The sequence below is a fragment of the Mesoplodon densirostris genome, chromosome 13 (genome assembly GCF_025265405.1).
Source record: "Mesoplodon densirostris isolate mMesDen1 chromosome 13, mMesDen1 primary haplotype, whole genome shotgun sequence".
NCBI lineage: Eukaryota > Metazoa > Chordata > Mammalia > Artiodactyla > Ziphiidae > Mesoplodon > Mesoplodon densirostris.
The window spans coordinates 75859447-75887415 of record NC_082673.1 but is presented as its reverse complement, the minus strand read 5'-3'; the positions used below and the strand labels follow the sequence as shown (position 1 = coordinate 75887415).

At 39.6% G+C, this 27969-nt stretch overlaps 1 protein-coding gene across 1 annotated transcript; it reads left to right on the top strand.

Moving 5' to 3' along the window:
* The first annotated feature begins 118 nt into the window (after positions 1-118).
* HAS2 (hyaluronan synthase 2) lies at positions 119-27885 on the top strand. The gene is made up of 4 exons (XM_060115786.1): positions 119-428; positions 13214-13840; positions 24736-24837; positions 26463-27885. The coding sequence occupies exons 2-4, from the start codon at positions 13214-13216 to the stop codon at positions 27390-27392; spliced, it is 1659 nt and encodes a 552-aa protein (XP_059971769.1). The 5' UTR covers positions 119-428; the 3' UTR covers positions 27393-27885.
* Positions 27886-27969: the final 84 nt, after the last annotated feature.

Sequence of the window (27969 nt, the reverse complement as noted above, 5' to 3'; positions counted from 1 at the left end):
AAGACTTTCTCCCGATTCTACGCTTCTTGGGTTCTGCTGAGTTTTCACCAGGCTTTTTTTTTTTTTTTTTTTTTTTTAAGAAGAAGAAGAGACTTTCCGATATTAGGGGAGGGGGAACTAGAGCATAAAATAAAATAAAGTTAATTTATTTTCAAAGCACAGATAACATTTTCTTTAAGAGTTAGAAGATTGAAGTGCAACGGAAATATTAAAAAATACTAGTGATTTTTTTAAAGTGAGGGAGACCTAAGCATTTAAGACTCCCCCATCCTTTTTAAATGTTGTTTTTAAATTTTTTATTTTTTTTGGCCGGTCGTCTCAAATTCATCTGATCTCCTATTACCTCAGTTTTGGAAACTGCCCGCCACCGACCCTCCGGGACCACACAGACAGTCTGAGGACAACTTTATGACCAAGAGCTGAACAAGGTACGTTACACTGGCGCGATTTGGTGAACGCTGAGGGTCCTCGAATAGGCCAGGGAGAGGGAAGACATTATCCACGTTAAGAGTTAAAAACAAATTTAAGTCAGTTTTCTACAGAAAAGTTTGAGGTCTGAAAATTTCCAACAGACTGCAAATCAGGGGATATTTCAGATCACTGTCAGGCTTAGCAACATTTCCTCTGTCTTCTTCCATCCCTGCGGCGCTCGCCAGAAATCCGCTGCCTTTCTGGAACACAGGTAACCTCTTTGCCTGGGAAAGGCTACAAGTCCCGGGATGTACTTTTCCATTCCTCATCTTCCCGAGCTGCACAGGGGCTCACGAGTTAGGAAACAAGAATTTCCACTGTGTATGGAAAATGCATTCCGCGCAGCCTCCCCCTTCCCCCTTATTCCCATCACTTCTCTTCTTTTTTTTTTTCCCACACACTCTCTGTGGGAAGGAAAGCCCTGGACAGCCTAGAGCGTTTTCCGAGTGGGAAGCCTGTTTCTTACTTGGAATGCAAAGGGTTAAAGCGATCCTGGGTCCCAGCTCTGGCCCCGGAGAAGGAGGGTCGGTCCTTCGCCACCTCCTCGCAAGCTACCGACCTCGTTCGGCCACTCCCCGTCTTCTCCTGGCCTCCCCTCCTTTGCACTCCCTGCACCCCATTAAAGTGTCACCGTGGGTCTGTCCGGGCTCAGCCCGGCTCCAGAAGCCATACTACGGTCTGGGGTCCGTGACCCAAGCAGTGGCACTCGGAGACCCGAGCGGGAGGAGGGCGCGCATCCCTCCTCTCGGCTGCAGGGCTGCCCGCCGGGCCGCGAGGGCAGGGCGTGCGCGGGGACCGCGTGCTGCGCGCAGGCAGCTGCAGCGTCCCGGGAGCCAATTCCGACGTGGCAACGAGCACGCTGGCGCCTCTTTCCGCAGCTGCAGCGCGGGGCACAGTCGGGTGGGGATTTGGGGGTGCCTTCCCGAGCGCCCAGCCCCGGGTGGGGGGTGGGCTGTGGGAGCCGGGGTGAAGGTGGGAGGTGAGCCAGGGGCTAGGTTGGGATGGATAATCAACACCTTGGGCGGAATTCGTCACGCCGGTTCCCGCCCAGCGCGAGCGAGGGCTACAAAATGGGTCCCTGTGAACCGGAGGGCGGGTCTGAAAGGAGGGTCTGTGTGAGAGCGAGGACTGGGCGGCTAGAGGCTTTTCCTCGGGCTAAGGATACGCAGCCGAGGGGAAGTGGCTCTGAAGGGATAATTAAGGCTGGAAAGAGAGGCTGGGAGCTGAGAGGCGGTGCCTGGGGAGGAGGGTTTTCAAGACCTGGGTCCTATTACACAGCCTTAGGTGCCAGCTTCCCGCGGCCGCTCCCTCCATCCCCCAGACGCCCGCGCTAAGTACTTGGGAGTCACCAACCCCACGCGCCTCTGGGTGGAGTGAGCTGCTGCAGCCCTGCTCCCAGGAGGTGGGTGTAGGAGCTCTGCTGGCTCCTCCCTGCCCGGTTCCACACCCTTGGGGGCCATTGCTGCCGGGTGTCTCCCGAACAGCTGCCCAGAAAGGTTACACTACTCCAACCCACGTGGCTGGCCTGGGATTGCCTTTGACGTCACACCTAGGGGGGAGGTGTGACGCAATAGGTCGGGAAGTCCTGATTGGCGACCGAGGGCTTCCCCAACTTGAGGCCTGAGTATATATAGACTTTCAGCTCAGCCTTAGAGTAAAGCCAAGAAAGTCGGTAGTTGAACATTGCTGCAAAAGGGAAGCGACAGATAAGGAGAACAACTTCACTGCCCATTGTAGATTTCAAGGCTTTTTTTCCGGCAGATTTCTTATTGCAGTGAAGGCATAGGATAATGTACCTTTGAAGGTTTAAAACAGGATTGTGATTTTTTGAAAAGGTCATTTTAACAAAACATTGTAAAGGTCAGCACACATTCAAACATGCCAATGATGAAAGGCTAAAAATTAAAATGTGTATTTATATAGAATTGGGTAGAACAAATAGTTATGCCCATCAAACTATTTGTAGATACAGTTGAAAATGTGACAGAATAGGTTTGAAAAGAACTCTTAACTTCTAAACTTTTCTTTTTCCTTTCATTCCAATTTGTGCAAATTGAATCATTCATTACATTAGTTTTCACTGCATTATTCTAGAAGCTAAATAAGATTACTCAGGCAGCTGAAATACTGTTTTGTTTTGTTTTGTTTTTTTAATACTTATCATATCCCACCAAAGGTTTTCCTAATATTTTGGCTATTCTTTTAAATTTTCAATAAAGTTTAACTCTTTGAAGTACACATTTTAGTATGTATATTATGTTGTGTATGCATTAAGCAATATTGGGGCTAATAATTCAAAATTCTGAGACATTTCTGGATGAGAGCATTATAATGAGGATATCATTTCTCCTGTTTTCTTTCTCTTATTTATATAACATCTGAGTTGGGGGAACAGAAAAGCTTATTGTAGAAGTGTTGACATGTAAATTACCGGAATTACTTGTATTGTACCTAGAACTGAATCCTTTCTTATCAGAGAAAGCTATGGTGTTTATAAGAATTCAAGGTCTTAAATCAGTGACTAGCATCAAATTTGAATGTCACTCTCCACAAAACGTTTAGTCAGCTACCTTCCTGGAAAACAAGAATTGTGCAACAATTGAGTAACAGACTTACTAGAAAGTAAGTCACATTGAAACTAATCATTAATGTTAAGTCTGCAGAATAGTCCCACAATGTTGAATTTCATAAATATTGTTTTGCCCATGGTTTCCTTATCAGCTAAGTTTTTTTTGAAGAAATATTTCTTGAATTGTTAAATTCATGCCTGTCACTGATTCATTTATTTTCTATCATTGACACTGTGAGGAAAGGCCTTATCTATGGATTAATGGGGAGATCCCCTTTAGCAAAGCTATATTACACAGTTGTATTTTTAATCTAAGAACAAGTAGCATGTTACATTATTAACTTCTTGAGTTTTATACGATGTGGGAGCTATGAGTTAATGTCATTTCAGAATAGAGCATGAACCCCATTGTCCCTTTCTAGGTTCTCTTTTTATCCATGCATACCCAAGCTGTGTTCCATTAAGAGGCTGTAAGGACAGAACCAGTGGCAGTGCTAGGACAGCTGAATGGGGGGACAGCTCCCTGCAGGAAAATCATTTCCATCACCCCAATTTGGTTTTAATCCTTTCCTCTGTAGCAGCAACCTGCATAGACTTAGTATCACCCCACTGCATATACCTTAAATTCAATAATATTTTGAATATTACCTATAACTTAATGTTAGCTATAACATGCGGAGTACAATCTAAGAAAATGTCACTGATATATGAGTCAAAATAAATACAAGGTCAAACTGAAGTATTTTTCAATTTATATAATAAAATATTTAGAAATGAATGTCTCTTAAAAGCATAATCTGTACTGCAGTTTATTTAAAATGAACAAGATGTAGTGCATATCTAAATCGAATTCATCATAGAAAAAGCATACTCAAGGAAGTTTAGGGTTTTTTTTTAATTTACTTTTGGCTGTGTTGGGTCTTTGTTGATGCACGTGGGCTTTCTCTAGTTGCGGTGAGCGGGGGCTACTCTTCGTTGTGGTGTGCGGGCTTCTCATTGCGGTGGCTTCTCTTGTTGTGGAGCATGGGCTCTAGGCGCGCGGGCTTCAGTAGTTGTGGCTTGCGGGCTCTAGAGCGCAGGCTCAGGAGTTGTGGTGCACGGGCTTAGTTGCTCTGTGGCATGTGGGATCTTCCCGGACCAGGGCTTGAACCCATGTCCCCTGCATTGGCAGGCAGATTCTTAATCACTGTGCCACCAGGGAAGTCCCTGAAAGAAGTTTTTAAATAACCATAGTATAGGGCTTCCCTGGTGGCACAGTGGTTGAGAGTCCGCCTGCCGATACAGGGGACACGGGTTTGTGCCCCGGTCTGGGAAGATCCCACATGCCGCGGAGCGGCTGGGCCCATGAGCCATGGCCGCTGAGCCTGCGTGTCTGGAGCCTGTGCTCCGCAACGGGAGAGGCCACAACAGTGAGAGGCCCGCGTACTCCAAAAAAAAAAAATAAATAAATAAAAATAAATAAATAAAATAACCATAGTATAAGGCAAAATGCAATCTGGCCCATAAAGAAGTAAAATAATAGCTACTATTTATCCCATGTCTAATACATATCAGGCATTGAAGTAGATAATTTCATACATTATATCTAGTATCCCTCCTGCCCACCGAAGAAAACTTTATGAATAAAAGGAACCTTGCCTCAGAAAGGTAAAGCAACCCACTGAAAGTCACAGTGTTAGTAAGGAGAGTGGATGAAATTTAATTCAGGAATTCTTGAATATAACACCCTTGAGCTGGACTATGCTGCAGCTGGGTTAGTCAAGTTTTACGGGGGTTCAACCTGAGGAGAAAACACATCTGATTGAGAGAGATCAGGGAAGGTTCCATGTAGAGACTTGGCACTGTGGTATGTATGTCTACATAGGGAATGAGGGCCCTATAGAGACAGGGCCCATGAGCTGATGGAGGAACACGCAGAGCTAGGATTCCATGCCAAGTCTTCCTGTAATTTCCCCCTTTGCCACAGTGAACTTTAGGATGAAGTTTAGGATGGCAAAATTCAGAAGCCAATAGGGCACTTGGGAGAGTGGGCATTTTAGGAAGTCATTGATCAATACAGCTGGTGCAAGTGAAGAGAAATCTGAACCTAAAGTTCTGGATCCAGAGACAGCTCAGGTGACAAGGTCTTTGAAAGGTGTATTGCTTAACCCTGTGAGCTCTGGTCCAGGTCTCTGCTAGAGTAAGTGCAGTGGGACTGGAAACACAAAGGCCAGCTTCAAAGCCAGGGAGGGAGAGGAGGTCAGAAAGGGAGAAGGGGAGGGTCATGTGCTCTAACATGTAGGCTGCTGGGATACTTCATCTGGGTACTTCTCTTAGGATTTCTAGTTGAGGATGGTAGCAGAGGCAATACACCTGAGGGATGTATAACAATGCAAATGAGATCATGAAAGTTTTCATAGACTTTAACCCAGTGATTGCCAAACTTTGTTGCAATTAGAATTACTTAAGGAGATTTAAAAACTCCTGATGCCCTTGTAGCATCCCCTGCCAATTAACTCAGAATGTTTCAGGAGCCACACATCAGTAACATGTACAGATTCCCTTGTGATTTGGATGTACATCAACATTTGGGAACCACTGCTTTTTAATCTTTTGCTCACCATGCTTTCTAAGCCACCGTTAGCAGGCAAATGACCACAAGCAGAATACGTCTTGTTACAAAGAAGTACATTTCCATATGCCTTGCTAGTGTCACCTGCCTAAGTTAATATTCCTAATTCTAATCATTCTACATGACTTGAGGACTATTTCCCCCTCCTCCCACACGACACCAGTTTAAGAGTAAAGAAAACCTGTGTTCTAAAACCATTTCTGCTATTTATTTATATTAGATGTGATCTTGAGCCACGCATTCACTAACCAAACATTTTAAAAAATATCTCCTGTTGTCCTTTGTGTTTTGTCTGTTTAAATATTGGCTACAAGTAAAAGGACATTGATCTTATCTTTTTTTTTTTTTTTTTTTTCCGGTATGCGGGCCTTTCACCGCTGTGGCCTCTCCCGTTGCGGAGCACAGGCTCCAGACGCGCAGGCTCAGCAGCCATGGCTCATGGGCCCAGCCGCTCCGTGGCATGTGGGATCTTCCTGGACCGGGCCACGAACCCGTGTCCCCTGCATCGGCAGGTGGACTCTCAACCACTGCGCCACCAGGGAAGCCCGATCTTATCTTTATTAGATTTTATGTGTCAGTCCCTGAGATCAATCTATTCCCTCAGTAAAATTTACTCTAAATGTGCCTTTTATTCCTTTGTACTGTGATACTAGACAACAACGAGATACCTTGCAGAAATAGAAAGTACTTGTGCGAGAGTAACTGTTCCTTTATGTTGAGATATTGAAGCCATTAATATCCCATTAAAGCTGCAATAAATATATGTATTCCTTACCTGGTTACAGTAAGCCTGCAAAAGGTATCATTCCCATTTTGCAGATGAGGAAATGAGGCTCAGAGAGTAGATACCAATATCAATTTGCTCTTTGTATTCACCCTTGTTCAGGTGACTATGATGAGGAGACTGCCCACAGTGCAGCTTACATCCATCCTTCTTCTAGACACTCAGCCCTGGTTAAAATCATTAAAATGAACAAAGTGAATTATACCCCAAAATATTTGATGTTCAGAGATATTAATTGTCCAAGGACACATGGCTCATTCATAGACCCTTCAAGTGGTTTGTCTAAAATCGGACAGCTAATATGAGGTGGAGATTGTCCTTGAATCCATTTCCTCCCTGCCCTGTTATTCTTTCCATTATGCCAGAGTTATCTCTTGTTAACTAACAAACAACAACTTAAAGAGAAGGAGAATCAGGCTGATTAGATAGTTACTGCCAGGGTATTAACCCACAGAGAGCCGACATCACTGAGCTCTGTTGATTTCTTTTTAGGTATTTAAATGAGCTCCATCTTTTAATCTCATAATTAGGTGAAGTCCATATGGCTAGTTCCATTTTATAAATGAAGAAACTGAAGATGACAAGTATTATGTAGCTTGTTCGAGGTTACCCCAACTTTAAAAGAAACCATTAAAAGATAGTCAGGAGTCTATTCCAACTCTGTCTGGTTCCAGAGGCCAATATATGTGGGTGTGTACACACAAACACACACACACACTCACAAGGCATTAGCACTAAACACAAAGCAGAGTGTAGATTAATGGACAATAAATATTGTAAGACAACTAGAGTTTAAATGGAAAAAAAGATTATCTCATTATCTCTCATGCTTCAAACTTGACACCTGAACTCATAAGATTGCTCAGATTACAACTTTTAATTTCAGGAAATGCTGTTAGGGACCATTTGCCTTTTTAAAGTTTGTTATCCAAAGGTCTTGTAGAGACTGTCTGGTACGCTCTACAATCATGACCTTTAAATAGCTGGGCAAGAAATCATAGAACTGGTTTTAAAAGAAAGAAAAATCCTGCTGGATGAAGGATACCCTTAAGGGCTCAGCATATTCATTGCCCCTGCAGCAAAGATAGAGAAGGGCCCTGTGCTCTGTCAGTCTGCATCGACAACGTGAGTCCACATGATTTATTCACTTATTTAAAATGTGTTTATTGAGTACCTACTATGTGCCACACCTTGTTTTATGATATAGGAATACACAGTTAATTGAGATACGCAAGTCCCTATGGCCAAAGAGTGTTCTTAGCGTAACTTAGAAAATCAAACAGGGTCAGAGGAGAGAGTGACAGGGAGTGAAGAGAGAGCAGGGTGGAAGAGTCTATTTTTTTTTAATGTTTCCTTTTATTAAAAAATATTTTTTGGAGTATAGTTGATTTACTGGAGGAGATACTTTGGAAGGAGTGGTAAGCTAGGGCCTCTCAGAAGAGGTATCACTTGGCCTAATGTCTGCAGCCTTTCCTAGATGCTGACTTGACTCATTTGAATTCACTTTGGCTTCTCCCTGATCCAAAATGGAAGGCCCCCTTAATGAAAGCTGGGAGAACTCAGTTCTCACCACTGCACTAGGGCAGTGAGAGCAGCTGGTATTCTCTCTCATCCGCCATTTGCTGTCTGGTTAATACAAGGAAGGTCAAGGGGAGGAAGAGGCTCTGATGCCCAATGACCTACAGAGTCCCACTTGGGGTATACGAGCAAACAGCAAGGCTTATATCTGCTCTACAGGTGGAACCAAGGGAAAGCGAAGCGCCTCTCTTATGGTTAAACAGGATTTGGACTGTTGGCATTCAGAGCAGCACTGCTGCCACGTAGGTGGAACCACCATCCGGCTCCCTTTCGGACAACATCATTCCAGGTCCCTTTGGACTTCACGCACATAGGAAGGTATAGGACCCCAGCAATCTTCTCTGAGTATTGGCTGGTGTTGTATCTGTACCTGAGTACATGATATCTATTTTTCCATTACAGCAGGAAAACAGTTTTCAATGTTCTTTTCTAATCTTTCCTTACACAACGTGTTTATTAATCAGAAACAAAAGGATGTTGCCTATTTTGTCATGAAGATTCAAATCTGTTCAGCCAATATTTATTCACTGAAGACAGTCTAGTCACCCGGCATTATGCCACCATGTGAACCCTACTCCTGGTTGTGTGATTTGGGGTAAGTTATCTAAATACTCAGTCTTGGTTGCCTCGTCATATGCATATGTGGTTTGTAACATGAGATTAACAGTCTATTTATCACCTAAAGTTATTAAAATTAAATAGCATTTTGCTATTCAAGTAAACAAAACTTGCTTCAATGCCTGTTGTCTAGTAAATGATGAAAAACAGTTAGCTGACATAACAATGATGCCAATGATGATATTTAGGAATCAAGTCACATCTATCATTCAGCAAATATTTCCTGAATACCAACCATAACCCAGGCAATGTTCTATGTCCTTGGGGCACATTAGTGAAAAAATATATATAAAATCTGTTGATTTTTTGGAGTTTACATTGAGGTGTGCCAAGCTACTCTTTAACACTTGGTTTGGCCTAGAATTCCGTGAAGACTAGTCCTTGGTGAATAATTGGTATCAAGCCCAAGAGCAACTTAAAAATCAATTAATAGACTAAAGTCTGATCCTGGGCAAAAAAAAATCCAAGTTTTATATTTTCACTCTTTATGGGAGGTACATTTCTACGACTTCTATCAGCAAATGATCTAGGGTGAAACTAACCATATTTTCCAATTTAGCAATAAACCATATGTCTGAGAAGGAGGGTTTGCTTATGAAACAGAGTATTTGAATTGGGGATTGTCTCAGAAAGTCTCACACATATGGTGCCCATATCTCTGAAATTATAAAGAAACATCCTGTGCGTCAGTCCCTGAGATCAATCTATTCCCTCAAGGCAGCTGGCTCTTTAACCCTTTGGCCTGTACTGAGATGCTACAACCCTTTGGCCTGTACTGAGATGCTACATGTGTCATGCTAGGCAACAACGCGATACCTCGCAGAAATAGAAAGGTTCTATTGCTGCAGTTTACTAGCAACTTTTCCCAGGCTGAAAAAGGATATTCTGTAGACTCCTATGATGTAAGAGGGTGTTCCCACTTCAGCAGTGGCCAGCAGATGCTATGCAAACACTCTCTGTGTCCACACGTGCTGATAAAAGCAAGGAAAATGTGAATAATGGAAAAGAATAGCAGGCGGTTCTTTTGCTGGCTATGCTGATTTGAAACACAAGCAGAACACACTTTTAAGCTTCGCCCAGGCAGAGAGTTTTAGTTGCCTTGAAATTTTTCACTCTTGTGAGAATGACTCATGTCTTGGAAAAGACAAGTTCCTAGTCTGGTGCTCCCAGCACTTTTAGGCATTAGTTAATGTACACTTTGGAGTTTTCAGCATCCAGTCAGCAGTTTTAATTAACAAGGGATGCTGTGCTCTCTTGCCTTTCACTGAAAACTCAGCATTTCACCATTGCCCAGCAGCTTGAACTTTCCATCTGTGTCGTGATTACCTTTATCAGGGTACTTGTTGCATTCTATGAAATCCTATATAAGTGCTAAAAGTGGAACGCACATTTGGTTTTTGTTTTGCTTTGTTTTTTTAGCATCCATGTTAGCTGATACTTTGTATTGTGTTTCTGATTTTTTAAAAACAGTTTCACAAACACTTTGATTTTGCTCCTCACTGTAGCCCTGTGAAGGGCTGTTGACAAGTACCATCATCTCCATTTCACAAAGAAAAATAATATCCACAAGCTCAAACCCTGGTCTCCAGCCTGCTCTGCATTACTTAGATTGTAATGAGTTTGGGAAACTAAACCCAAAATGAGTAATGGGCACACAAACAAACACAAACTCAAAAATTATTTCTTGTTAACATAAGAGTCCAAGGCAGGTATTCCTGATTGGTGGCATTGGTGGCTGGCTTCCTTCCATGTGGCAGTTCAAGGGCCAAGCTCCCTCTATCTCTGGGCTCTGTAATCCCTTAGGACCTGTTGATATGTACATCAAGACTGTTGGAGGGAAAAGAGATATTGCAGGAGGCCCATTCTCCCCCTTAAAAGTTCTATTGGAAGTGGCACGTCAATGATTAACAAAGGCTGGAATGCCATGGCCACATCATGCAGTCTGCTCAGAAGGAGTGGAAACACAATTGGTGAGCAGTCACAGTAAGTTACCCTAAAGTGTAATGCATATCCACTCAGGACCACCTCAGTGATGGCCACAGGGACGAGAATGTGAATGGTGGCACTTGGAGCTGAGTGATGTGATGGCCACACAGCTAGTAAACCAAGATGTTAATAGGTTTTATGTCAACATTCAATTTTTTTTTTTTTTTCGGTACACGGGCCTCTCACTGTTGTGACCTCTCCCGTTGTGGAGCACAGGCTCCAGATGCGCAGGCTCAGAGGCCATGGCTCACGGGCCCAGCCACTCCGCGGCATGTGGGATCTTCCTGGACTGGGGCACGAACCCGTGTCCCCTGCATCGGCAGGCAGACTCTCAACCACTGCGCCACCAGGGAAGCCCTCAACATTCAATTTTAAGTCTTAATGTGGAATAGGAAAATATAAATAGCATATCCAATAAGAGATTTTGCAGAGGTAATTGCTTAGCCCAAAGTAACTTTGAAAATAAATATACTTAGCTTTCAAAAACTAGTTGAATTAAGGGAAAAGATTAAATTGTGGTTACCTGCAAATTTAGAGATGTCTTTCGTTATGCTCATGAGGTGACTTTTGGAATGCACCTGGTTGAGGTTGGTTGCCAGTAGAGCCAAACATGTGATTAGAGGGTTGGAACTTCCATTTCCCTGCCCAGACCATTGAGGAGGGAAGACAGGCCGGAGATTGAGTTCAATTGCCAATGATCAATGATATAATCAATCATGCCTATGTAATGGAGACTCTAAAAACCCCAAAGGAGAGGGTTCAGAGAGCTTATGGATCAATGAACATGTGGAGATTTGGGGAGAGTGGTGCCTGGAACTCCATGCCCTTTCCCCATACCTTGCCCTGTGCATCTGGCTGTTCCTGAGTTACATCCTTTTATAATAAACCAGTAATCTAATGAGTAAACAGGTTTCCTGGTTCTGTGAGTTCCTTCTAACAAATTAATTGAACACAGGAGGGGATCTTGTGAACCTCTGATTTTTACCCAGTTTATCGTAGTTACAGGTAACAACCTGGGCTTGCAACTGGCATCTGAAGTGTGGGTGTTGTGGGGGGCAGTCTTGTAGGACTGAACTCTTAACCTGTGGAATCTGATTCTGTCAGGCATATGATATCAACATTGATTTAATTGTCAGGCACCCAGCAGGTGTCCACGGAATTGTTTGTGACACGTGTAGGAAACCCCCTCTTCTCCACATGTTGGAACTGGGTCTAGGAAACCAAAAAGAAACAAATTTTAAAGGTCTACCAAGCACCTCTTCTATGCTCATAATTGGAGACGCTTTGAGAAATATGAAATATATGATCCTCCTGTAGTCTAGTTCAAGATATTTCAGGAGATTCACAAACGCTAGGGAGGTGTACAAAATTGTATATTATTAAGAACTGGAATGTGTTTTTAGGTCTAATGTGTTAAAGCTCTTAAGACAAAAGAAAATTTACCTGTTGAAATTAAGCATGATGCTATTTCTTCTCTAACTGTATGATTTATTTCTGCAAAAATTTATTGTGTTCTTACTATATTCCAGTAAAGTTCCTGATCACCAGGTTTGAACCAGCTGGTATTAATGGTGGATGAGGGAGACAGCCATTTGAACAAAGGAATGTAATACAGAATTTCAGGGGCTTTGATAAATGTCTGTGTAGGATATCTATGCATAAAGAAATTTTAATGGCAACAGAGACTTGGGAAATAATTGAGTCTAAATGCCCTCATTTAACAGATTTTTAAAGACTAAGGCCCAGAGAGGAAAAGCAACCGGCTCAAAGTCACACAGCTAGTTGATGGAAGACCTAGAAGGATAGAATCCACGTATCCTTACATTCAACCTTGGCTAGCTGCATGGGAAAGGTGTGAGCTGAGGGATTTCCACTGGAGATGAGATAAAACTACACATAAGAGTGACTTCCCTGGTGGCGCAGTGGTTAAGAATCTGCCTGCCAATGCAGGAGTCACGGGTTCGAGCCCTGGTCGGAGAAGATCCCACATGCCGTGGAGCAGCTAAGCCCGTGCGCCACAACTCCTGAGCCTGCGCTCTAGAGCCTGCGACCCACAACTAGAGAAAGCCCGTGCGCAGCAACGAAGACCCAACACAGCCAAAAATAAATAAATAAAATAAATAAATTTATTAAAAAAAAAACTACACATAAGAAATTTAGCAAAACCTGTAGATTTTTCACTGGTCAGTATTGGGGTGAGGGAACACGATGGCACAAGAAGAAAGAGTGCCTTGCTCACTAAAATATTTAGATTTTATGCTTAGCTATGACCACATACATAGAGTGCATCCTTAGACAAATGATCTAACGTACTAAAAATAATGCATATGTGCATTATGGTTTTCAATGGTACACTGCATCATCATCTCATTTGATGTTTGAAAGGGTTCTCTGAGGTATGCAGAAAGGGCATCCTTATCCTTGTTTTGCAGATGAGCAAACTGAGATGCAGAAAATCATACAACCAGTTAAGTGAGAAACTCAAGGTTAGAACACCTGGAATGCTTCTAGTCCAATGCTCTCCCTGTGATACCATGTATATAACAAGTATGGGACAAGAGTGGCTAACCAAGTATATCATGTGATTATTTTACAGATGCATTGTGAGAGGTTTCTATGTATCCTGAGAATAATTGGAACCACACTTTTTGGAGTTTCTCTACTCCTTGGAATCACAGCTGCTTATATTGTTGGCTACCAATTTATCCAAACAGATAATTACTATTTCTCTTTTGGACTATATGGTGCCTTTTTAGCATCACACCTCATCATCCAAAGCCTGTTTGCCTTTTTGGAGCACCGAAAAATGAAAAAATCTCTAGAAACCCCCATTAAGTTGAACAAAACTGTTGCTCTTTGCATTGCTGCGTATCAAGAAGATCCAGACTACTTACGGAAATGTTTGCAATCTGTGAAAAGGCTAACCTACCCTGGAATTAAAGTTGTCATGGTCATAGATGGAAACTCGGAAGATGACCTTTACATGATGGACATCTTCAGTGAAGTCATGGGCAGGGATAAATCAGCCACTTATATCTGGAAAAACAACTTTCACGTAAAGGGTCCTGGTGAGACGGATGAGTCACATAAAGAAAGCTCACAACATGTCACCCAGTTGGTCTTGTCCAACAAGAGTATTTGCATCATGCAAAAATGGGGTGGAAAAAGAGAAGTCATGTACACGGCTTTCAGAGCACTGGGACGAAGTGTGGATTATGTACAGGTAGGTTTCCGCATCTGCCAGGACGAACACATTTAAATAAAGCATCTTTTGTATCTCTCCAGTCATATGCTATAGTCCATCCTTGTCCCTTCTGGACACAGTGCTTCTTTCAGTTCATCTGAAAACAGCATGACTGTTGAAAGCACATTCTGAAAGAGAGAGAAAAAAAATCTTGTAAAACGGTTAAAACTATCTATGAAAATGCTTAATTTGTGCAGTGTTACTGGTTGGAAATCAAGATTATTTTGAACATGAGACCCTTCCTTCCTTCTTTTCCCCTCCCTTACCTTCTCTGCCCCCTTGGTTCTGCCAAATCAATTCCAACGTCATTTTCCACACTCTTAAAATCTCCAGCGTTGTAAGAAAATAGTGTCTGCTCCAGCAGAAGGAACTTGAGAAAATCTGCAGGACCAAGGGAAAGCTATAAAATATTTTTCACAGAGACTAGGCAAAATGGGGGTGATGAAAACAATTTTGATTTAAAAGTGTAGGAATTCAAAACTGAAACACATAGAAAAAGAAAAGAAAAAGGGAAAAGGAAAACAAAAACAAAAAAACAACCTTCCCAGAACAAAATCTAAGTCATGTTTATTTCACTCCCCAAACAGCATTACCTCACTCCCTGCTTTCAAACTTGACCTTTGAAAGCATTTGTGATGGTGTTTGCTTGCATGAAAATTAGACAGGCTGTGTCTCTCATTAATTCCCTGACTGCTAATTCTACGGTTTCTCCTCTTCTAGTTCTCACTGAAAGTTTCTTCTTTAGAACATTAATAGGGTACCTGTGAGTTTTCTAGTTGTAGTTTTGTGCAGATATTTTAGTTAGATTTTATTCATGATGATATTGAGAAAGGAGAACTATCTCTGGCTTCAAATATCCATCCGGACACTTTTCCTCTTTTCTTAAATGTGAAATCCTTGTTTTTGGAAGACCCATCATATATTTTAGGGGATTTATCAACACAAAGAGATGCCCAGTGTGTCTCTCTGTGTAATGGGATGGCAGTGGCCACTGGCTTCAATGTCAATTGACTGAGGTTCTAATTAACAATTTGTAGCTGGTTGACCTTGAGCAAGACCACCTCCCAAACCTCAGTTACCTGGTTAGAAGGAACCAATCTCACAAGGGATTTGAGAAAATTATTTCAAATTATGTATCCAAAGGGGCTTAGCAAAAGTTGTTGATAATGGCATTGTTAATATTATTAAAGTGTTTGCTGTTAAAGTATTATTTCTTATATGATTATCTAGTCCTTACTTGAAAACTATACTACATGTCAATTGCTAATTAACATGTTGTTAATTTAGCTAATATCTGAAGAATTTTGAGGTATTTCTTCAGTTCATACCATCTGCATAAATCTCCCTCCTAGGGAGTTGATTAGAGTTTCAACCCCAAGTGTCTCCTAATTTCTAGAACTTTCACAAATAAGGCTGTTTTAGTTAAATCAAGACATTTTTACATATTTACCTATTGCGACTTCAGGCCCAGATGAGAGGATAAAATGAAACTTTTAAAGTTAAGGAATGGCTAGGGAACTTACAGAGGATTTGAAGAATGAAGCTCTGGGCCTAAAATGAGAAAACATCTGTTTTGATGTTTTGCCTTTAATTCTAGTTAAAACAGTTTACGTTTGTCCTTTCTAATCATGACATTATTGTGACATTTTTCTTCTTTTTTTTTTAACCTGCTTCTCGCAAAGCCCCTTCTCCCAACATCTTGTTTGGAATTTTGTTTGTATCCTTGACAACTTGTCTTGTGCCTGTCGAGGAAAAACTAATACAAAATATGAAATTTTAGAGTAGGCTTTTTGCTAGTGCCCTAATCAGGCTTGAGAACTTTCCTTCCTTCGGGCTGAAGCCTCCAGATAAACTGACCCTAGCAACAGCTGTTAACTGGGCCCCAAATCCGCTTGAGACTTCCAGTTCATTCAGAGCACTCAAACAGGGGTAAAAAATCTTTTGGCATTCTGAAACTAGTAAATACTATCCTGCCATGCCTCGTCTATGCCGTATAAAAACAGAAATTGCATAAAGTTCAATCTAATTTAGTACTCTTATCCTTCCTTCTGACTCACCCAGGGTCCAAGAGTTACAGAGCAGAAGCCACAGAAAGACAAAGAGGGAGGGGTTTGAGGATATTGGCTCCTGAATATTACAAGTGATTGAATGTGGAGTTCAAGTTGGTTAGGGATGGAAGGAAGCAAAGTTCAGGTGCTAATACACAAGAGAGACTGGGGGCTAGGGGAAGAAATTGACCATCTGCTCATACTTGCTAACCTGGCTAGAGAACACTGTTTAACTGTGCAGAGAGATGGCCAAAATGATTGGTTTCCAGTTGCAGCTGGATCCTCAGCACTAGTCAGCACTCTTTTCACTTGATCTTGAATAGATGTCTTGCTTATTCCTCTCTTATTTCAGATCTTCATCACTCTCCTAGGGCCTTACCCAAACTCCTCCCTGCTTAACTACAAACAGATGATCTTGCCTCTACAAAAGAGAACAGCAAAAGTACAGGCTGTGAAGGCTGTCAAGGTCTGACTCTCTTCTGCTTACAGTTTCAAGGGTACCCACCTCACCTCCTATCTCAAGGTTAACCTTTCTACTTGCACTTCTGAGCCTTCTGAGCTGGCTCCCTCTCGTCTCTTTCAGAACAAGCCTTTATCGATCACCACCTCTTATATCTCTCCCCTCTCATCTCTAGTCTTCTATAGTAATTACTCTTTCAGCCTTGTAGCCTCTCAAATAATAAATGCTGGCATAGAACATGGAGGGAAGCTTCAGTTTAAGACGAAGCCAGCATGGTAGGAAATTCATCTATGATGCTAGTGGCTGCTTCCAGAGATAGAGAAGATAGAAAAGCAGCAGAAGAAAAATAAAGTGAGAAAATCAAATACAGGGAATGAGAAATAAGGAGGTGAATGAGGAAGATTTTCTTAATTTTGAATCAAAGTATTTTCTGGAGAAACTTTTTCAAAGATGTAGAAAAGTGCAATAAGCAAAATAAAAATAATCTGCAGCAGAGAGGGGAAAGATAAATTAGGAATTTGGGATTAACGGATACACACTACTATCTATAAAATAGATAATAAAGAGCTACTGTATAGCGTAGGGAACTATATTCAATATCTTGTAATAATTTATAATGGAAAAGAACCTGAAAAAGAATAAATATGTATGTATGTATAACTGAATCACTTTGCTGTACACATGAAACATAGTAAATCAACTAAACTTCAATTTAAAAAAGTCATCTGAAGTGAATACATGACCCATACATAGATTATCAAATTTAATACTTTCCAACATATACTCTTCTATTTTTCCTTATTTTAAAAACAATTTTGAGATTATATCATGTTTACTTTTTTGTATTTTTTACTTAACAATTTCAGAAGACTTTTAAAGTGTCTTTTGATATCTAGATTAGATAATTGCTTTATTCATATCTCTTTTCACTGAACATTGATATTTCCACGTAAGTGGCCACCAGCCTATATAACAAAGGAAAAAAACAGTATCGTCTGATGTGTGTATTAAGAATTTCCCAGGTAAAAGTTATACAATAAGTATGAACATTTTCTAAAAGGGAAGATTATAGGAAGCAATTTTATTATTAATTTAATCTGGCAGTACCATAGCTATCCAAGATTATTTGAGCAGGAGGAAAGTAAGACTAAATCATTCATAATAGTAGAGTTGACCCTTATTATTCATGGATTCTGTATTTACAAGTTAACCTACTGACTAAAGTGTATTTATTACTCAAAAATCAATAGTTGCAGTGATGTTGTGATCATTTGCAGACATGTGCAGAATGGCAAAAAAAAAGTGAGTCATCTGATGTGCATGTTCCCAGCTGAGGTCACACAAGATTATGCTTTGCCTTTTTGTTTTACCTTTTATACTGTAAACAAGTAACTTCCTTAGTCTATTTAATATCATGTTTTTCATATTTTTGTGCTTTTGGTTGCTAATGTAGCTGTTTAAAATGGTCCCCAAGTGTAGTGTTGAAATGTTGTCTAGTGATTGTAACACAAGAAGGTTGTAATTGCCTTATGGAGAAAATAGGTTTGTTAGATGAACTTTGTTCAGGCATGAGTTACAGTGCTGCTGGACATGAGTTCAATGTTAATGAATCAACAATACATATTAAATAAGGTGACACAAATAAACAAGTAAGCACAAATACTACAAGGTTAGGGATTGATCACTAGACAGAAATTCCGTGACCAGAGACTTGGAGGAACCTAACTCTGTATGTCCGCTAGATGCAATTTTTTAGTATTTGCTAACTCACTGTTCATGGAAACTTTGTAGAACATAACCACCGTGCATGATGAGGATTGAATATGTATAACATTTGATTTGTTCCTATTTTCTGAAAATTTCTGAAGGGTCATGTTGAGAATGTTAATGTGATTTTGTATCCTTCATCTTAGAGGATGAAATTGAGCTCATTGAAATAAGAATGGGGAAATCTGAATTCTTGATTTAACTGTTTACTTGCTATGGGCCTCAACTGGTAGAAGAGATGATTTCTGAGATCACTTTCAGCTAAAGACTCTAACTTAGGACTGTCTTAGTTTCTTTCTAGCAACATATCTATGCTCTTCAAGATTGGGATCAAACAAACAAACAAAAACAACAAACAACAACACAAAAGGGAGTATAGCATTAGAATTTTCTTTTCATTTTTAATCTACACTTTCCCTCAAAGTTGGGTTCTTGAATGTAAACCCTGATTTAAGGCAACCATTATGTGATTTCCTGATTCCTTTCTTTAGAATGAGGATTCCAACCATTTGGAATAAGGGTGTTTCCTGGCTTAAGCCTAGAGGTGACAACATTTGGTTTCTCATTTTTCCAGCTGGCTAGTCACCTTTGCTTTACACCTACAACTATTACTCGTGTATAAGCCTTCCTGAAAAATAAAAGAGAATAACCAAATGACTCCTTAATGTCTTAAAAAGATTCTAGGTTGCCTGAGGCAAATGTTACTTTATAACAATTTGGGTAACACATTCTAACAAGAAAGGTATATATCTTCCCAATTCCTTTTAAAAAGAACAACAAATATGGGCCAAATTGTTTAGGTTTTTATGATTTAGAGGCTTTTTATTGGCTAGATTTGAGGTCTTATACTATAAACAAAATTACTATGAGAGAATCATTCTCCCTATCCCCCATCCCTCTCCCCCAAAAAAGTTTCTGTATTTTTCTTTGAGGGCATTTATTTTTTCCTGGAATGGTTTCACTGATTAATTTCAAAAGGTCTTTTTATTCCTAAAATTCTTACATTTTATGATTTTGTTTTTGCCACTCATAGTCTACCATAAACTTCTCTCTAATCTTTTTCCCTAGTAGACAGCCCAATCTAAGGATTTTTATATTGCCTGCTCAATAATCCAGCTTGTTTAATTTAAATTTGTTGGGCATTGGACAAGGCATTAGTTTTTGCTCTCTGAACAAGTCATGGTTTATTTACAGTACAGATAAGAAGGACCCCTTCCCTCATGGGACTAGTGTTCTTAGTTTGTGCCTCTAGTTTTGATTATCACTTCTTAGTATATATGTCTTCCTTTTATTGAGCATTTACTATGAGCTAGCCCTTATAAGTGCTATACATACATTATCTAGTTAATTCTCCATTACAGCAAACTTATGAGGTGGATGTGCTTATCCATATTTTTCACCTGAGAGATGGAGACTTAAAAGGTGAGGTAAGGAGTTTAAGGTTACAAAGCTAGTCCAAGGGAATATAACTGGTCAATTGTGGATTGGGACTCAGATCTGTCTGATTCCAAGGTTTTGCGTAGTGCTTTCTTTTCCTTTCAGTAGTGTGTTTACTCTGGCATAGTACTGTTAGGAGTTCTGGGGGCTAACACCATCTTGTGTTTGCCAGTAAATAACTATTGGTGAATTTTAAAATTCTGGCTGACTTCTTTCACTAGGAGGAATGTCCTGGGGGAAAGAGGGGGTAGGGGGTACTTTCCATTTACTATGTGGTTAAGTTTTGGAAGGGAAACTGGGCAGTGGGATCATGACCAATGGTAAATTTCAAACATGGTTGATATAAATCATCTCCCTGGGTCCAGGTTAAGATGAAGGGTCAAGATTAAGAAAGGATTGAGGTTTACAAGCAGACAAAGGATGAAGGCAGTAGCAACAGAATGAGTCTTGATTTATCTTCAGCCTGTTTCCTCATCGAAGGCAGCCAGAATAATTAAGTTTTCCTCTTGCTGTGTAGCTCTCAGTGCCCTTTGAAGTGGTTCGGGGCAGGCAGAGGTGGAGAACACACCAGTCAATCTGAAAGGAAATATGTTGAAAAAAAGGTGAAATATGGATACTCAGCATTTTAGACTTGGGTCTTAGAAGTTGAAAAACATATGGTAGAATAAATAACAATATTTCTACAGGATATTTTATTTAAATTATTGTGAGGTAGATCAACTTTAAGATCAGTGAGATAAATTGGAATGGACTTACAGTCTAACAGCTTATTTCACACATTTATAGCAATTTATATATCTAACTGCTATAGTTGTATTGGATACATTTGAACTCGTTCATTGTGATAAGATATTCTTGATATGTAATCCATTCTCATGTTCCTTTTAGTGATTCTCTTTACTGAGTTCCCTGTTCATGGTAATTAGTGGGTTTACTTAGCAAGTATAAACAATTAAAGATTATTACCCTATACTAATGGCATATATGACTTTTCTGTGAGCCTTTGTAATTTACCAAGTACTTTGACATACAGTGTGTCACTCTGGTATCATGATGATGGTAACAGTTTGTTCAAGGTCATAAAAGTAATAAAGTACAGAACTCAAGATTTCATTGCAGCCTCTTGATTTGTTATAATAGTCAAATCTTGGCCTATTATAAGAATAGAAGATAGAGGCAATCATAAAAACCTCTAGTAGAGTTAAATTGGGACTTAGAATGTACTTTATCTCAACTTGTCCTTTTAGTTTATTCTTTGTTTTTTTATGAAAGAGACCCACCCCCGGCCCCCCAACAAATTCTCTCAGGGTTGGCATTCTTGCTTGTAAAATGCCTCATAGAAACCATTAAGCTTTGCAGGCTATATGATCTGTGTTGCAGCTATTCAACTTTGCTGTTTTAGTGTGAAAGCAGCCATAGATAATATGAAACTGAATGTGCATGACTGGGTTCCAGTAAAACTTTATTTATGGCCACTGAAATTTGAATTTCATATAATTTCCATGTGTCACAAAAAATTCTTTTTCAATTTATTTTCAGCTATTTAAAAAAGTAAAAGCTATTTTTAACCCCCAGGCCATACAGAAATTGGTGGGAAGGCAGACTCATCCGCAGACCTTAGTTTACCAACTCCTGTTTTACATACGGAGAAGGCGGTGGCACTGTCTCTTGGCTAGAACAGTGAAGGAGGAGGAGCCATGGTCTTAAGCAATTTAGCTGATGATTCTGTGGTTAAGACTGAGGTGGCTGCTTCCTCCCAATAACGTCTTCTTGTCTTGACATTTTCTACTCATGTTAGTCAAAATTTGGTGACTTTGCCTCATTTCCATATCTCCTAGTGAGAAATCTTTTGACTGGCGATCATGTAGTTTAAACAAATTACAGTGATACATTCAGCGTGCACAGAAAGACATTTTGATTTGTTTTCCAATTGTTTCCTGTGTGCAAATCAGTCCTGTGGTTTTTCCCAGTGTGAGGTTAAGCTCCTTGTGAACTGGTGTTTTTCTCCCACAGTTTCTAGCCCAGAGCTAAACAGCCAACATTCATGAAATTGCACACTTCCCATTAATTGGTGAGGAGACAGCTAGAAATCCTGTTTCTACTAGACTGATTTTTTTTTTTATAATGTGATTTGCTTTCAATTTGAGTTCTAGTGTATTTTTTTTTTAATTTTATTTATTTATGGCTGTGTTGGGTCTTCGGTTCTGTGGGAGGGCTTTCTCTAGTTGTGGCAAGCGGGGTCCACTCTTCATCATGGTGCGCGGGCCTCTCACCATCGCGGCCTCTCTTGTTGTGGAGCACAGGCTCCAGACGCGCAGGCTCAGTAATTGTGGCTCACGGGCTTAGTTGCTCCATGGCATGTGGGATCTTCCCAGACCAGGGCTCGAACCCGTGTCCCCTGCATTGGCAGGCAGATTCTCAACCACTGCGCCACCAGGGAAGCCCTAGACTGATTTTAAGAAGGACTAGAGTTATACCCTTCACACACAAACAAATTAATACTGTTATATCCATGAACATACATGCTTTCACAGACTGTCATAGTCGGTGGTTTTCTAGTTGGCATTCTATCACCAAAGAACATCCAGAAATTGAACTTCTTTAGAAAACTCTTTGATCCCACTATAACAAACCCTTCCCAGGAGATTTCTGAGAGCTTTCCCCTCTGACAGTTAAACTCACCATGTGAACAATCTCTCTCAGAGAACTTCTGGCACTTTGCTTTGGAAACTGGGAGGGGCAGGACCAATTTAAATATGCAGAACCTCAGAAGTTTGGTTCAAGTTTAGTCATTTCAGAGAGGCAGTTCCCTTGGCTTGCTTATCTTACAAGCAGGCGGAGTTATTTGAACATTAATTCTAGGTTGCCCCCTTCCTGTTGTTTTTAGTCTTATTTTAGCTTTTTCTGGTTTTACCTTTCCCAGCTTGAGTCAATAGAGGTGGGTGTGGCCATAAACTCTGGATGCTGAGAGGTTGAAAGGTGGATTTGAAATTATGCCTTCACTTTCTACTACCCTAGTTACTGGCCTGCTAGGCTTATAGCCATATACAAAACAGTGACAGACAAGGCAAGAGAGAGGCAAAACATCACTATTGGAAGAATTTGCTTAGGTTTCTGAGGCTTGGGACCCTTGAGTATAAACTGAAGTATTAGAAAAATCCTATTTTTTTAATGGAATAGACAGCCTAGCTGCTGTCTATTTTTTTTCCTCTAAAATAAGTAAGACCATGCAGACCAAAATAGAATGCCCCCCCCCCAAAAAAAGGGCAGTAGGTTATTTAGAAAATGCCTGTTTCTAAATAGGTAAAGTAATATACAAAATCCAGAAATTAACTTTAAAATTGCTATAATTAGTTGAGTCCAGAGAGGTGATGATTTAACTTTTTATAATTGGATACCCTATATACTCCTTAAGTCATGTTACAATAATGCATTTAAATTGCTCTTTTCACCAACATTCCTTATTAATATATATTATGTTTTTTCACAAAAAAATCTATTAATAAAATTAAGATAGGCATTTTTTTAAATGTTGAGACTTCCTAGCTATGTATGTGAAGGACTCATATTTTTTCATTCAAAACTGGTATATCAAATCCGTACTATTTTTATGAAGCAGATCTGAGAACTGCACAAATACTTGCTTTTGATATAAGGAAAGAGACTAAATCTTGATTAAATTCATAAATGTAGCCAGACTACATAGAAAAACAGTGAAATTGCAGATAACACTCCCGTCTCTGCCAATCATGTCATTTATTGCTTAGATGGGAATGTGAAACTGGTTCATTACATGTCAATTTTCATCACTTTATGTCTACTTGGGCCTGGCTGCATTTTCCAGAAAAGGATACTATTTTATTAATATCAACCAGGAATAGAGAGGTGACAGCTCTTTTCCTACTTTTGATTTTCTTTGATCCTATGGAAGAAGCTCCATCCACAGGTGTAACGTACCTAATTTCTCCCTAAGAGAAGTGACTTAATCTGATTAGTGAGTATGGGAGGAGTAAGGGGTAGCCTAGCTCCTTCTTTCCCCTTTCTTCTAGAAGTGAGCTGCCATAAAGTAGGAGGCATCTGCCATACCTTTCGAAGGGGCATTAACTGTCTTCAGGAGGAGACTAGTCCCACTTAGATGCTATTTGGAATTGGTACATCAGTCTAATTCTGGGGAACATAGTTACAAAGTCTGCTACTCCATTGATATAAGCCCTATTTTCCATATCAGCTTTATGAGTATACATGTAATATTTCGGTTTTTCCTCTCCTTTATCTTTCTGTTTCATTCAATAAGTTCATAAATCAGCTTGGGAAGAAAAGTACTATTTATAACCCTGTACCTTTGGCCTCCAGTAGAAATTTCTGGGAGAAGCTAATGGGTATAGACAAATCCTAATAATTTTCTTGAAGTTGTAGTTGGTTTGGTTTCAAAATTGTTTTTTTGTCCTGTATAAAGTTTGTTTTTAAGAATAATAATTAGCACTTCTAGAAAAACTTAAGATAATTTAACATCTACTTTTGTATATAAAGAGCTAGACAAATACTTAATACTCTAAAATAAAAAGGTGGTCTGACCATCAAGCTAGTTTCCTTTCTAATGGAAGGTCATCTGCTAAGCCCAGGTCAAATAGACATCTTGCTTCAGAATTAATTATACAACCAGCCTTAGTAGAACTGCTTTCCTGTCTTAATCACCATATTAAAATAGAGAAAAATAATCACTGTTAAACATGCCTTTTTTTCAATACTGTCATAGGAGTTTCCTATCATCATTCAGACCTGAGGGATAAGATATCTGAAAGCCTTATTTAAGGCAATTTTTTTTAAAAAAAGAGCTATCTATGGTGACCAACCCAAGATGTTTTCCAAGTCCTGGAAATCTAGGATGTTACCTGGGACATGAGACTTTCATTGCCAAAATTGTGTACATCCATGGCAAACCAGGCAAAGCTGTCACCCTACATGACATGCCTAGGTCATCACTTTAGCTGTTCTATCCAGCAATGTCATTAACTTAAATACTGAGTTTTCAGGTTCTTTGTTACTTATTGAGGTCTTGTGACAATAGGCTGAAGGCATAATATATATGCCCACTTTTGACTACATGGAGTATATTCATCATCTTCTTTTCTTTAACTTATTTCTTACTTTCTTCTTTGCAGGTTTGTGATTCAGACACCATGCTTGACCCTGCCTCATCTGTGGAGATGGTAAAAGTTTTAGAAGAAGATCCCATGGTTGGAGGTGTCGGGGGAGATGTCCAGGTACATGAGTTCACTTTTTGCATGAGTCACTTTTAGTAGCACCCTCACTCATTGATTCTTTGAACATACATTTATTATACACCCAAATCTGTGCCAGGTATTGTTTCTGGTGCCAGAGACATACTAGAATGTGCCCTGGACCCACTTTATACCTCTTCTGCTGTCTAAATTGAAGTAATTTATGATTTCTTTGCTTAATCCTGGGTTATAACACAAGTATGTAGTGGCTGATAAGTTATATAAAATGTAAATGTGTAATAATTTCTGCTATATCTTCTTGAGCCACAACTTAATGTTCTGGTAAAATGATGTTGGAACTCATTTAGTACAAGGGTTAAAAAATGGAGGTATGGCAGGAAATGGAGTCTATGTCATATAACTATGTATTTAAAAGCTGAGCAATATATGGTTGTTCAAAAATCCAAATTGGAATACAAAGGAAAAAAAAAGAGAAACAGCAACTCAAATTTACACTAGAGAGAAAGTCAAAGGAACAATTAAGTGAGTTTTCCAATTATTATTTATTTCCCATTATTTGTTATCAATGGAGAAACAATAAGTGAAACAAATATTAATGAAGGTGATTTGAAATGTATGGAATGGGAAAACAAATATGTGAAAATATATGAAGATTAAAGTGAGCCCTTTGCAAAAGTGCACTAGATTTTAGCAAAAGATGTGAGAAGCACATGGAATTTTGACTTTAAATGTAGGTATTGTGTTGTTGTATAACCCATACTTATATGCATGGTAATAGTGAAGTCAAAGAAAGTACACTAGATGGACAAAGAAATACCCTGGAGATAAAAAGGAAGAATGTAAAATCCAGATGAAAACTGAACAAAATTGAGACAGAGGAGAGAATTAAGAAATATTGCCTCCCAAAACTAATAATTTTAATAGCCTTTTTGTAGAGCATTATTTCAGGATTCCAGTTTTGGGGTGAAGCCAGAGCAAACCCTTTTATCACTGGCATTGCTAAAACTGGAAGGAGAATAATAGAGTTGGATGAGTTGAAAAGAGAAGAGAATAGGACTTAAAAACTTTCAAATATTAGATAGTAAGAAAGTGGGAGAATAATTTTTTTTAAGATTTTTTGATGCGGACCATATTTTTAAAGTCTTTATTGAATTTGCTGCAATATTGATTCTGTTTTATGTCTTTGGTTTTTTGGCCATGAGGCATGTGGGTGGGATCCCAGCTCCCCAGCCAGGGATGGACCCCACCCCCCACCCCCACATTGGAAGGCGAAATCTTTAACCACTGGACTGCCAGTGGGAGAATAATTTAAGGGCTGAGAACCAAAGCCTAAAAAAATCTCAATTTTATAACATAACAAGAAAAAGAAACAAAACACATAACAAAAGAGTACAGAGAGTGATGGATTAGAAAAAAATTATTGTCAAGAAGTCCCAACACACACACCCAACTTGCCAAATTAATATAGTATATAGAATCAAAGAAAATAATGTAAAATTGTGTTAAAAAAGGGAAAGAGACTAAATAGAAGGATAAAAAAACAAACATTACTCTAGGTAGTAACCTCACAATGCTGCAGATTTTGTTGGAATTTTTAGCTGGGGTTTACCTTTATTTAATTATTTTTACTTTTATTTTTCTTGTAGATTTTAAACAAGTATGATTCCTGGATCTCTTTCCTCAGCAGTGTGAGATACTGGATGGCTTTTAACATAGAAAGGGCTTGTCAGTCTTATTTTGGATGTGTCCAGTGCATTAGTGGACCTCTGGGAATGTACAGAAACTCCTTATTGCATGAATTTGTGGAAGACTGGTACAATCAAGAATTTATGGGCAGCCAATGTAGTTTTGGAGATGACAGGCATCTAACGAACAGAGTGCTGAGTCTGGGCTATGCAACAAAATACACAGCTCGATCCAAGTGCCTTACTGAAACACCTATAGAATATCTCAGATGGTTAAACCAGCAGACCCGTTGGAGCAAGTCCTACTTCCGAGAGTGGCTGTACAATGCTATGTGGTTTCATAAACATCACTTGTGGATGACCTATGAAGCAGTCATCACTGGGTTCTTCCCTTTCTTTCTCATTGCCACAGTAATCCAGCTTTTCTACAGGGGTAAAATTTGGAACATCCTCCTCTTCTTGTTAACTGTCCAGTTAGTGGGTCTCATAAAATCATCTTTTGCCAGCTGCCTTAGAGGAAATATCGTCATGGTCTTCATGTCCCTCTACTCAGTGTTATACATGTCAAGTTTACTTCCTGCCAAGATGTTTGCAATTGCAACGATAAACAAAGCTGGGTGGGGCACATCTGGAAGGAAAACCATTGTTGTTAATTTCATAGGACTCATTCCAGTATCAGTTTGGTTTACAATCCTCCTGGGTGGTGTGATTTTCACCATTTATAAGGAATCTAAAAAGCCATTCTCAGAATCCAAACAGACAGTTTTAATTGTTGGAACGTTGCTGTATGCATGCTATTGGGTCATGCTTTTGACACTGTATGTGGTTCTCATCAATAAATGTGGCAGGCGGAAGAAGGGACAACAGTATGACATGGTGCTTGATGTATGATCTTACGTTTGATGTTTGCAGTTACAGATGCAGACACACATAAAACCTTAGTTCCTCTAGGGACTGTGCGGTATTGTGGCATCAGATAATGCCACCAAAGGAGACATATCACTGCTGCTGGGACTTGAACAAAGACATTTGTATGGGTTTATTTTAATTCTGCCAAAGTAAAATGATACATCAAGAAGAACTCAGATTTAACCTGATATTTCTATGAAAATGGGAAGAATTCTTTGTTTATGCACTTTTTCCTTATTGTACATCTGCCTAACAGTGTTTTGCCCTATATACCTCACTAGTCATGCTTTATGTGGGTTATCATGTAAGAAAAGGATTTTGGAAACTCAAGGAAAAGTTCTTTCAACATATACAACCTAACTTATGTACTGTGTTGATAGCTAATTTTTTTTAAGAAAGGTTTTTCTGTTTAACTCTACCAAATGAAATGCCAAAGGAAATTTACAGGCCGTTGGCTGTGCTGTATTTTTATATAATTGTACTGTGTTTTAAAATTTTGTATGCCAATTTTAAAACAAATTTTGCATATTTTATATTTTACTTCTGCCAAAATACACCT

Bases quoted from the DNA above. Each gene is read 5' to 3' on its own strand.
- HAS2 (XM_060115786.1), top strand. From the start codon at position 13,214: ATGCATTGTGAGAGGTTTCTATGTATCCTGAGAATAATTGGAACCACA. The intron at 13,841-24,735 runs GTAGGTTTCCGC...TCTTCTTTGCAG, and splicing joins GAAGTGTGGATTATGTACAG to GTTTGTGATTCAGACACCAT. The intron at 24,838-26,462 runs GTACATGAGTTC...TTTTTCTTGTAG, and splicing joins GTGTCGGGGGAGATGTCCAG to ATTTTAAACAAGTATGATTC.